At 34.7% G+C, this 12926-nt stretch overlaps 1 protein-coding gene across 1 annotated transcript in view; it reads right to left on the reverse strand.

Moving 5' to 3' along the window:
- LOC126975557 (immunoglobulin superfamily member 21-like) overlaps window positions 1–12926 on the reverse strand; it is a 187650-nt gene that overhangs the window by 68673 nt on the left and 106051 nt on the right. Inside the window, exons 4-5 of the mRNA XM_050823487.1 lie at window positions 2646–2854; window positions 1188–1298 (exon numbers count right to left, since the gene is read on the reverse strand). Coding sequence (XP_050679444.1) covers window positions 1188–1298; window positions 2646–2854 — 320 coding nt within the window. The remainder of the gene's footprint in view (window positions 1–1187; window positions 1299–2645; window positions 2855–12926) is intronic.

Raw genomic sequence — 12926 nt, forward strand, 5'->3', positions numbered from 1 at the left:
GGAGCTTTTGGTAGAAAGGGAATGAAGATGAATGTAAAGAAGACGAAAGTGATGGTGCTTGAAAGAGATGAGGTAGTGACAGACTGCAATATCGTGATTGGAGATGAAAAAATTGAACAGGTGAATGAGTTTGTGTATCTGGGTTCTAAATTTACAAGAGATGGAAAGTATGAGAGTGATATTGAAAGAAGAGTGAATGCAGGAAACATGGTGAATGGAGCTTTGCACTCCTTTATGAACAGTCAGAAGGTGTCTAATAAGGCTCGCTTGGCTGTGCATGAGGGGGTGTTGGTTCCAACACTCATGTACGGAAGTGAAAGTTGGGTATGGCAGAAAAAACATGAAAGCAGAATAAATGCAGTTGAGATGACAGCGTTGAGAAGTATGATAGGAGTTACACTGAGTGACAGGATAAGAAATAGTGAGATTAGAAAACGTTGTGGTCTGAAAGAAGATGCTGTGACAAAAATTGAGAAAGGTATGCTGAGATGGTTTGGACATGTCGAGAGAATGAATGAAGAACGATTGACGAAGAAAGTGTATAAGGCCAGTGTGAATGAAAGTGTTGGAAGGGGTAGACCTAGGCGGACGTTTCAAGATCAAATCAGGGACGTCTTGAAAAAAGGCCAGGTCAAGAGTACCCTAAACCGGAGAGCATGTATGAAAGGAATAATGAAAGTGGACGAAGCGAAAGAAGTATGTAAGGATCGTAGCAAGTGGAAAGAAGTGGTCTCTGCCTACCCCTACGGGAAAGAGGCGTGATTTTATGTATTATTATGTATGTAGTTTGGTTATAGACAGTTTTAAGGCTGCATTTAGTGCTCGGTCGACGGTCAGCGCTGACGTCGGTCAAGCGTACCGATAACTATGAAAACATATGATCGCGTTCAGTCAAGCGCTGATAAATTGCTACGCGCGTACAGCTACGAGCTACGTCGCGCAGTCGAGAATTGTCGGTCCGGCGTACGTCCGTCGCTCCGCTGACGCGCTATGGCGATAAATTAGAGCGTTCAGTGCGACGACGTGCGACCGACCGTACGCGCGTTTGTAACAAGATCATAATCAAAATAGTGTTGTGGAATATTTGAATATATTGTATAAATTTAAATAAAAGCACAAATCCATCCTAATAAGAATAAGTCTTGGACAAATTGAATACTTAATTATAATAATGATAAAAGATTTACCGCCCCTGAGTTCACACAGCAGCGTAAAGTTCCCGTGCTCTTCGAGTGGTCCCACCACGCCTGCTACGTCACGCCCGCCCTCGTCGTACAGCAGTAGTTGGTGCGGCGGCACTGTTCACAGATCACGTCACATCATACTTGGATCATAACACGTCACCCACCGCCATCAGTCACATCACCTGTGGGAGGCTCCTTTGCACAGGATTCCGGCTAGATTATGGGTACCACAACGGCGCCTATTTCTGCCGTGAAGCAGTAATGTGTAAGTATTACTGTGTTTCGGTCTGAAGGAGTAGCTAGTGAAATTACTGGGCAAATGAGACTTAACATTTTATGTCTCAAGGTGACGAGCGCAGTTGTAGTGCCGCTCTGAAGTTTTGCTCTTTCTCAAGAATCCTGATCGGCACTGCATTGTAATGGGCAGGGCGCATTAATTACCATCAGCTGAACGTCCTGGTGATCTCGTCCCTTATTTTCATAAAAAATTACACACGGAAATTTTACGTGTAATTTAGCCTTACAATAATAAGCAATTAATTATTTGAACTCAATTTACTAACTTTGCTCTTAATTGATTTGCTCTAATTTGATTTTCATTATTTATAATAATGAAAAATAGAAATAAGGGATTGCTTGTAACTAATTCTAGTTGGCTTCATAAGATACATAATACCTTTAAGGGAAAATGTATACACTTCTATAATAAAGTTCCAGCCACTGTTCGGGCATTATCTATAAATAAATTCAAATGTTTTATAATAAAAAATGGCTCTGTCGTAAATCCTATTACTCCACGGCTGAATATCTAAATGATCGGACAGCCTGGGACTAGATTATGATTATTTTATAGCGACAGAAATGACTGTACAATATTGTATATTTTTACTGAAAAGAGCGCAGAAAAAAAGAATGCTGGGAGAGTTTCTTGCGCCGCTTCTTCTTTCTCAGAGCGCCATTTGTTTCCGAAGCGGTAGTAGTTATTAGAAATGACATCAAAAAGAAATCTAAAGGAATCAATTTTGAGAAAATAAATGCCTTTTTATGCCTTATATGCCTTTTCATTAAGAAAAAAGTCTTTTTGAGGCATGTGTATTAATTAACTGTAATTTATCCATCTACTAGGCTCCGTAAAATTGCTCAATCTTATAAAGTAGATTATATTTTTAATAAACTCCCAAATGATATTAAGATATTACCAGTTAAAAAAATGATTTGTATTGTAAAACATAAATTAACATCTAAGGCCTATTATAATGTGAAAGATTATTTGAATGATAAAGATAGTTGGAATTAATGTTTCTGAATTTATTGTTCATTAATATTGTTATACCCATTTGAATGCTATTGTAACTTTTGTACTTCATCCTGACTTGCACTAAATAATTTATAAAGTTTTACAGTGAATATAGATTTTTTGAATTTAATTGAATTATTTTTTGATTAATGAATACTGCTCACCAATAACTTTGAGTCGTATCTGGAAGTTGCGCGTGGGTGAGTTCTTGAAGTCCACCCGGCAGCGGTATATCCCCTCATCGTCCAGCTGTACGGCGTCCACTGCGAGGCTGGCGGGTCGAGATGTGCTTACGAAGTGCGCACGCGCCCCGAACGCAAGCGGATCCGACCAATGGAGCGCCTTGTGGAAGCTGCGCCCGCGCACGTCAAAGCTGCAGAAAACCACCCACACTCCGTCAAAACTCTATTCCTAACATTGGTACCATTTCATGTAGGCTTTGTACAGGATTTAAACTGACCAAAGTTAAATTTTTCATAGTATTTTCTTTGATTAACGTTAAGCGAGTCCTACACATTAAAATAAAATACTTTTTAAAGGATTAAAACGCGTGTACTTGTAACCGTTTAAAAAGGAAAATATAAATAATTTTTTTTCTTAACCGACGTTTGAAGAAATACATTTTCAGGGGGACTGCGGTTGATAAGATTCGAATTAAGTACGTATATAAATTATAAAAAATTTAACTATTACGTAAATAACTTGTATAAGAATTACAGCTACAAATACACGTGTTCTAATGGTTTAAAAAGTATTTTATTCATTTTTTCGTTTAGGCCAAAAAATTACAATTACGAATGTCAATGTTCAATTTACCATTTACCAAGACTTCGGGGAAAATGAGCTTAAATGAGAAAAAGAAAAAAACCCGGCAACATTATTTTGATTCCTCTGGTGTTGCAAGAGAATGTGGGTGACGGTGATCACTTAACATCAGGTGACACGTACGCTCTTTTCTTTTTTTTTGACAATAAGTGACGAAACGAGCAAGACGTTCAGCATATGGTGATTATTTATTTATTTATTTGGATCATCAACATTACATATATTACACATTTATATAAACTTATGCTAGGTACAATTATTCTGATATATGTAACAATTAAAGATGAACACATCATTCAATGGTAACAGTGAACAGTGTGATTTATACAGTCAAAAATGTCTAAGTACTAAAATGTATATAAAGTAAGGATATAATTTATATGGTTTTATAATGAAGAGGATATAGGTACATACTACTTGAAAAAAAAAAGTTCACAGGTTAGCTTGATGTGCGAGAATTTTTACAAACTTTTTTGAATTATCGTTGAAAATATCGATTTCTGAATTTTTTGAATTTACTTCGTTGTATAATCTACAAAGCCTGACGATGGGGGCGTTGAGTCCAATGTTTGTTCTGCAGTAAGGAATGTGATTGATATGTCCTACCCATTACAATGCAGTGCCGCTCAATATTCTTGACAAACCCAAAAACTCTGAACGACACTCGAACTGCGCTCGTCACCATGAGACGTAAATTCAAATTCAAATAAATTCAAATATTTTTTTTATTCAAAATAGGATGTGACATCACTTATTGAAAGTAAAAAAAAATATCCACCCAACAAACTCAACGGGCTTTTTTTTTCATCAAAAAATATGTTTACAAAGTAATATTGTATAATTAAACTTATTATTGAATAGCCTATGGGCGGTCGCTCCATTCCCAATCTGTGGTATCATTAAAATTCTTTTGAATAACGCAATACTTTTGCTTTGAACATTTTCTGGGATCTTGTTATAAAAGCCATCGCTCCACAAAAGACTTACTAACTTGACTTATCCGAGTAGTAGGCATCATAAGCTTATGGCTGTTCCTGGTGTTATTATGGTTATGACAGTTTCTAGCAAATTCACTTATATGAACATACTTTACATTATCAAGAATATATTGATAGGATGTTAAGTCTCATTTGCCAGTTATTTTATCTCGCTTCCATAAAAAAAATATTTTTAATCAATATTTAGAGCTTTAATATTTAAAAAATTAAAAAACCTACATCTATTTTAATATACCTATGGAATCTATGCACTGATTCAACAAAAAAAAATCAGCTTACATTAGTATTTTACTATAAAAATGTAAGTATATCATTAAAAAACCTGAATAGTTATTAGATGCATTAATACCCACACTTTTACTATTTATTTATATAAAACTAGCTGACCCGGCAGACTTCGTACTGCCTCAATCGATAAATAAAAGACCTAAACTTTTGTATAAAATAAATTTAAAAACAAACAAAAGGAATCCTTTTTTATGTGTTATTACCCGGTTTTAAGGAAGTTTATTTTTTACCTCCTGAGAAATTTAGAATTCTAATTAGTTATTCTTTTAAACTATTATTTTATTTGATTTCTGAACGACGGGGGACACATCATGGGAAAAACAAAATTGTTTTTTTTATTTAATTCCGAACACTTTCATATTTATTCACCTTTTAAACTTTCCTGGACTTCCACAAATAATTCAAGACCAAAATTATCCAAATCGGTCCAGCCGTTCTCGAGTTTTAGCGAGACTGACGAACAGCAATTCATTTTTATATATAGATAATAATATAATACCAACGCAGCACTTTTAATGGTGCCAAGCAAGCGGCCCCTATGTTCGTAAATTTGAATGACGCTGAAGTTAGGGAAGTCTATGGGCCGTTTTCAATAACCTATCTATCCTTAGTTTAACTTACCAGAGGTAGACAAATCTATCCTTTTACGCTTACTTACATTTCAATAAACTATCGACAGATAGCATATTTTCACTCTTAACGGCCGTTCCCAATATTAAGTCTTACTTGAGATAAAAATCCTAACTCACCTTATCCGTGCACGCTGTCTGTCAAAGTTTATATGGAAATTACAATTCACGCGTCCCAATATAAAGCGATAAGAAAAAAATTATCGAGTGTATTGGGACAGCTTCAGATTATTGACAGCTAATTACTGACAGTAGAAGGTAATTATTTATCTCTATCTGTAGATAGTATATTGGGAACGGCCTTAAATATATTGGATATAACTATGAATACATAAGATCTTGTCATTAAACGGTGACAGTAATGTATCCGTAAGTAGAGATACGTTATTGAAAACGGCCGTAAGTTAAAGCTACTACCTACTATCAACGGTATGTTGAAATAACAATATTAATCACCACTACTCAGATAATCGCTTCATACCGATGTATTTTAATCATTTGATTAAAAACGCAATGAATTATTCTACAGTATTATTGATTATAGAAATACCCTTTAATTCGGTTTCAAAATACATTAGGAAGATTGTATCTCCACCTGATTTGATTTTGCTGATATGTGTTTAGCAAACATCGGAGCAAGTTGCGACTGTACATTTGTACTTATTTCCGAGTTGAAAGAACATAGCCTTATCTAATGGTAGCGTTTATCAGCAGAAAGCTTGAACACATCTCGTTACACTGCGACACAGGGCCGGCTTTTCAACGTGGGGCACTTTATGGGAAAGTAATCAAATATACAAACTATTTTAATAGTGGGAGGGAGGGAGACCAGTGGGAGGCTCCTTTGCACAGGATGATGCTAAATTATGGGTACCACAACGGTGCCTATTTCTGACGTGAAGCAGTAATGTCTGAGCTTTTCGGTCTGAAGCGCGCTATAGCTAGTGAAATTACTGGGCAAATGAGACTTAATATCTTATGTCTCAAGGTGACGAGCACAGTTGTAGTGCCCCTTAGAATTTTTGGATTTTTCAAGAATCCTGAGCGGCACTGCATTGTAATGGGCAGAGCATTACAACTACCATAAGCTGAACGTCCTGCTCGTCTGGTCCCTTATTGTCATAAAAAAAGTAACAAGTCACATAAATTAATAACACGGGAATGATAAAATTTTAAGTCACTATAACTGTATCTAAACTTAAGATAGATAGAAACAAGATGCTATATTTTTGTAAGGAACAAGATGTTATATTTTTGTATTTAATGGCATTTTACGTACTATGCATTAATATTTTAGTTGATATCAGGCTGCTTCAGCAAAATAACAGGTTTTTTTGTATGAAAGATTAGAATAATGGTGGTAAATGATCTCCGCGGCACATGCTCCCTTATTACACTATAGGAATCACAGGAGCGTTGCCGATTGCGAAGCTTTAAACCAAAATCACATCGACACATCCTTAATGATGATTTTGGTCAATGGCCACACCCATATCTCGATGGTAAATCATCATTAAAAGCACTGTTAGTTACTCGGTTAACTTTGTAACCACAACTTATGAAATGAAATTGGAATTATCATGAAGACACATAATTTTTGTTGAATATACCATTTATTACATTCATTTAAAAATAGATAAAAGAAGTAAATATAGCATACAGGTAATGCACTCTAAATCCGTCCCTGGCATTTAACAGACGGTACCCGCATTCGGAGGCGATTTGTGATAATCCCGAACGTTAATATCCGAATCGGAATGGAGCCTCGTATGCGAGCTCGTTACAATATCGCATCGAATGTCGGTGAAAATTACCTTACCCTACTGTAATAACTAATAAATTACATACGTTAGTGTAAATAAATACCATTCTGGAAGAAGAAATTAAAAATTGTATACAAACAGCGAGTGACCAAAATCAAAATAAATTTGTTATTTTACTCAAAGATATTGTGAATGAGGTTAAGTACGAGTCAAATACTATCATATTATACAAAATATACATTTAATCGTATCAGCCGGAAGATGCACACTACTAGACAATGGCCTCCTCGAATCGGGGGCCTACCAACACTGCAACTTCCGGTACGGGGACGCCATTCGAGGACTTTACTGCCCCAACGGCCAACTGTCTATCAAACTATGTGGCCAGGCCACTGCCACTTCAGTTTCGCAATCATTTGGGCTGACTTTGGTTATCCTACTCCTTATATACTTTTCAATAACTCCTAAATAAGAAATATATAGATAAAACCTGAAAGTGGCTGGGATTTTATTATAAAGGTTTTTATTTACCCTTACAGCTAAAATGTATCTTTAAGTGTACATGGGGCAGCCTAAAAGGTTTGCATTTCTAGCTAATCGGAACTGTTTGAATTTCAAATGTTATATTTTTTGAAACGTTGCAACCTTCTCAGTAATAAAAAAAAAACAAGTGTCGGGAAATCATTTGTCAATTGTTTTTATCACACATCAAAGTTCTACCTACGCAACGAAAATTGAATTAAGTCGAAAACATTTAGAGCGATGATTTTAAAAGTTCTCTCTCTACGCAAGACTGTGCCACTCGTCTTCAAAATGCTTTTGGGAGAGAAACACCTTGCTTGAGCACCGTGTTAGTTTGCTGAATTTGAGAGAGTTCGGGTTTCTCTACATGACGAATTTCGTGAAGGGCGTCCTTCAACTGCCTTCAACGAAAATAACGTGGCTACTGGTAAGCGGCTAATTCAAGAAAACCTGCGGATTACCTATGAGACAATTCGAGGACTACTGGGGATTGGTATGAGCCAAATTTTGAAAATTTTAAACGAAGAATTGAAAGATCGGAAACTTTGTTGTCGGAGTATCCCTCATGAACTGACAGAGGAGCAGAAGCGGGCTCGCGTGGAATGGTGCTCACAGATGCTGATGAGGTACGACCACGGACATTCTAATACTGTTTATGACATTGTCACGACGATGAAACGTGGATTTATTGTTTTGAACCCGAAAAAAACAGAACAGAGAACAGGCCAACAAAAGTGAGGCAGGTGAGAAACGTTGGTAAAATAATTATCGCATTTTATTTCTCAGTTACGGGTACCATCTGCAAGTGGAATTTCCTTGAAGATCAAAAGAGTGTTAATGCCGAGTAGTGGTACCAGGGTGTTTAAAAAAAGTTCGCAAAAGGCGACCAAAAAGCGTTCTCCTACATCATGACAATGCTTCTTCACACACGGCCAACATAACTAAGTCATTTTCAGCTTCCGAAAAAGTACAACTCGTCACCGATCCTACATATAGCCTTGACCTAGCACCCTGTGAGTTTTGTATTTTTCCCAAAATCAAAGAATTGATGAGAGGTTTTACTTTTACCAATCCCGAAGAGGCAGTGATAGCGTTCAATCAGTACATAGAAAACATGCCTCCAGATCTGTGGTCCTCCTGTTTTAAAAATTGGTTCGATCGCATGAATTTTTTTTTAAATGTAAAGGAAAGTATTTTGAAAAGCAATACACATAATATTTTGGTTATAACATGTTGTTTTTTTTAAGTTACGCAAAACTTTTAAAATGATATGGTGTAGATTTTATAAAACACAATATAAATAAATGTTAATATAATTATTAAAGAATGTGTATAACTCGTAAATTAGGAGTATGTCATTTTGGTCTTGATTATTTGGCTTATTATAGACGCAATCATCATGTTTAATATACACACTGTCAAAATTGTAGCTGTCTAACGGTTTATGAGATACAGCCCCCTGATAGACAGGTAAACGGAGAGAAACGGAGCTAATGACTATATATATATATGAACTATTCATCTTATGTCTCAAAGAATGCAATTGCGATGCTGTTAAAAATTTTCCGTTCAATCTTGACTGTTGCCTCTCAATATATTCTTGATAATGTTATGTATGTACATAAGCACATAAGTGAATTTGCCAGCAACTGTCATAACCATAATGCTAGCACCAGGCACAAACATAAACTTATAATCCCTACTACTCAGCTAAGTCGAGTTAGTAAGTCTTTTGTGGGGCGTTGTATATGCTTTTACAAAAAGATCCCAGACAATGTTCAAGACGACGTATTACGAAATTCAAAAGAATTGTTAAAAAACGTATGTGTGGTAAAGGACGTAACATTAATGACTTTCTTAATGATACCACTGCTCTGGAATACAGCGAACACCCACAAGTTATAGAAAAAAATATTGTTCGATTTTACATTGTAACCATATTTTTATAGAAAAAAGTCTTCTCAGGTTTGAGGTCTTCCACCTTTTCGAACGGGTGGTAGTTTTTGATATTGAATAAGTGATTTAATATCCTGTTTTGAATAAAAATATTTGAATTTTGAATCCTATAAATCACTGCATTGTAACCACATTCAAATGATAGTCCCGATCTTCTTTCGCAGATAAGCTTTTGGGTTCCACGTGTAACAACTTCATTATCACATAAATATTTTTCCCTGACAATTTGTATACCAAACTCCCCTACATAGATCTTCATGATAATTTCAATGATCTAGATTAAACTTAAATGCAATTTTTTTAATTAAGTTAGTAGTAGTTAGTATTATTATATACTTAAAGAGCTGGTAACTTTGAAATGCTCTCTTCTCAAATATTTACATCGTATTGACATTATGTGACATATGCTTGCTTTTTAAAAAAAAAAATTGTATTTGGTTTCAGTGAAATGTATTTTACCAATTTGAGTTAGTCAAGTTTATGTTTTTGTTACATTTGTTGCGGTTTTTTCTCCTTGTAAAGTAAAAAAAATAATGGGTTGCACTGCGGGCGTGCCGGCAAAGTGAAAACTTGAACATTAACTTTGTGCATTTTTGAATAATTTTGGAATAGTTTGGGAATAATTTCGCACGAATTGCTTTATTTATCAGTTTAAAAGTACTAGCATTTATGTAGTCAAATACAATATTAATTTATTTCACTATCGTACACAAAAATGACAATTTATACTACATAAAAAAATTAAAACTTCAGAATTATTACAATTATTATATAATTCAAAAAATTTATCTCTCAGAAAAATCAACTTTCAGCTATAATTTCAACGACTGTCTTACGAATTTTCGATCAGGTCACGTGTTCTGACGCGAATTTTTCAACAGAAATTTTCACGTCAAAAATATCGGAGCAATTATCGAATCATTGTAACTCAGATATTGACATGAGATAATACCGTTTAATTAATAACGTCAGCATCTACTTGTACGATAAAAATTCACATCACTAGATCATGAGCTTGGTCAAATACAGCGTAATGTGAATGCCCTCTCCTTCATCAAATAAAATCAAACTTAACTGTAATGTATTTATCAGAAGCTGTAAGACCGTATCGTAGTATAGCGTAGTAACATGTAGCACCGTAGTATCGTAGCATCGTAGCGATGCAATGGTTATTTATTAAGGGTATTTGACGCGCTCTCATTAGAGCTGCTAACAAACGGGCCGCTTAAACAAACATTTAGTTACGAGGAGATGCAGCGAGATGGCGTTGGGGGAGGTCAATCCGTCTTGCAGTTCGTACCCTGCCCTGCACCCATAACTTTAAGACGGGCTGAGCGCCACTGTAAATTGTGTCTTATATTATGTACTGATAATGACGGGTATTAATTGCATCGAATAAAGCAACTAGTTTAATGGGGGTATTAATAAACAATACGTAAGGTAAAGTCCTGAGCTGACAAATATTTACAATCGTTGACTAGTATGAGGAGTCTTATGCTATGTGAGTCTTGATTCTAAACGGTTTTTGAGAGAATCATTGATATTATTAGCGCTACTCTTATGTATGATAAAATAGATTCACAGAGCATGCAGTGCCTTTTATCAGTATTTATACATATTTACTAGTTTGATTGCGTAGTCCCACAGTACATACACTTCTGCCAATGTAAATATTATTGTAGCACACTTTGAGAACCCCTGATGAGTGATATCCAAGAATGAGCCCAACGTATCATCGAAAGAAGTAGACCATGTCATGTGCTTTAATAAAGCATTTTATTATTTTCAAATCGGTTTTTAATGTGAAATTATCTTAATAAAACAAATACATTAAAGCCGGTAATTGATTCTATAAAGTGTCTGTGTGAGACAGAAGAAGATAACGCCAGACGTCAACATGATAAGTATGGAATTACCTTTTTCGCATATTCGATAAAAAAAAATAAAGCACAAAATATTATTGAAAATAGAAACAATGAATATATTGTTTTTTTTGCTATTTTTGTCAAGTCTATTTCAGTGCCGTCTAGTTGAATGATGTTATCGTTAGTTTTATGTTTTTCGTCTGATAAGTATTTTTCTAGTTTAGATTTAGACTAATGATATTTATTCAAATAAACTATACTTATAATTGACAAACAGGAATTAAGAATGATATTCTCTCTCTCACTCTCTCTCTCATGAAAATAATTAATCTTCTACTTATTACATTGTGATAGAAAGCACCGCTGCTCATAAATTGTTCCACTAATATAATTAACTCCTTCTCATTGTAAGATAATCTTGTATAATATGATATTCCTCAAGGATATTATTCTTAATCTCTTAATTTAAATAATGAGAAGCTAAATAGTGAATGTATAAGCGTCCGGGACCGCAGGGAATACCAGAAATTAGTATAAGTACATATTAAATACGGACTGGGATTTACTTAACATTTATATTGAACCTAGCTCCTACTACTCTATTTAATTCTTACATTTGAATAAACAGATATTTATTACAAATCTTTCTTTAATTTAATTCATTTAAAGGTTAAGAATTTGTTTTAAATAAATAATTCTACTACAGATTATGTTTCAAAAGTACAGTCGTAAATTATTTCTATTCTAAAAATTTAATTTTAGCTAATACTTATTAAATTAAAGGTATCAAGGGCGTTTTTAAAAGAAAATAATGATTAAATTTGTAACCAAAATTTATTAACGATGCGGAACTCGAACCCGTGACTCTCGCGTTCCATCAGAGCGCTCTTACCAACTGAGCCAACCGTTCGTGTGACGTATCGTCATAAAATCTTGTAGTTCTTGTTCAACTCTCAAGTTATGGCTTCATCTACAGGATCTACTTTACAGTCGATAACCTGCTCAACCCCAATATTAGGAAATTGTCTTGAGATGACACTCTTTAAAATCTAAGCAATTTGTTATTTTTAGAGTGATATCTTTACTTCTGGGATTAATAAAATAAAATTTGAGTGTAGCCAGAAACTGAGAGTTGAACAAGACATACCAACAAGGTTTACGCATCGTTCATTAATTTTGGTTACAAATTTAATTTAATTAATCCCAGAAGTATATCACTGTTAAAATAACAAATTGTTTACGGAGGCTATATAGAAAATGTAATATAAAACAACTATTTGTTGAAAATCAAAGATCACCTAACAAAGTGGATTGCTATCAACGTGAACATACTTACATGTATTAAGAAATGTAAGCCGTGCCTTTAAATTAAAAAAAAGAAGATTTTATTTTTATTTTTGTTGATTAGTCATCGATGTGATATAAAGCCGGCATACCTCCCACCGCGTGAGTTATTTTTAAGCGTTAAAAGTTATTATTATTATAACCTCAGCGTTTGTATCGTAACAATAAGTTGATCAGAGAATTGTGGAGTTTCGATCCTCGCCCGACACGTAAAAATGGGTTTGCCGATTTCGAATTCATATTATCGCTTATTCG

The sequence above is a fragment of the Leptidea sinapis genome, chromosome 36, assembly GCF_905404315.1.
Source record: "Leptidea sinapis chromosome 36, ilLepSina1.1, whole genome shotgun sequence".
In the NCBI taxonomy this organism is placed as follows: Eukaryota; Metazoa; Arthropoda; class Insecta; order Lepidoptera; family Pieridae; genus Leptidea; species Leptidea sinapis.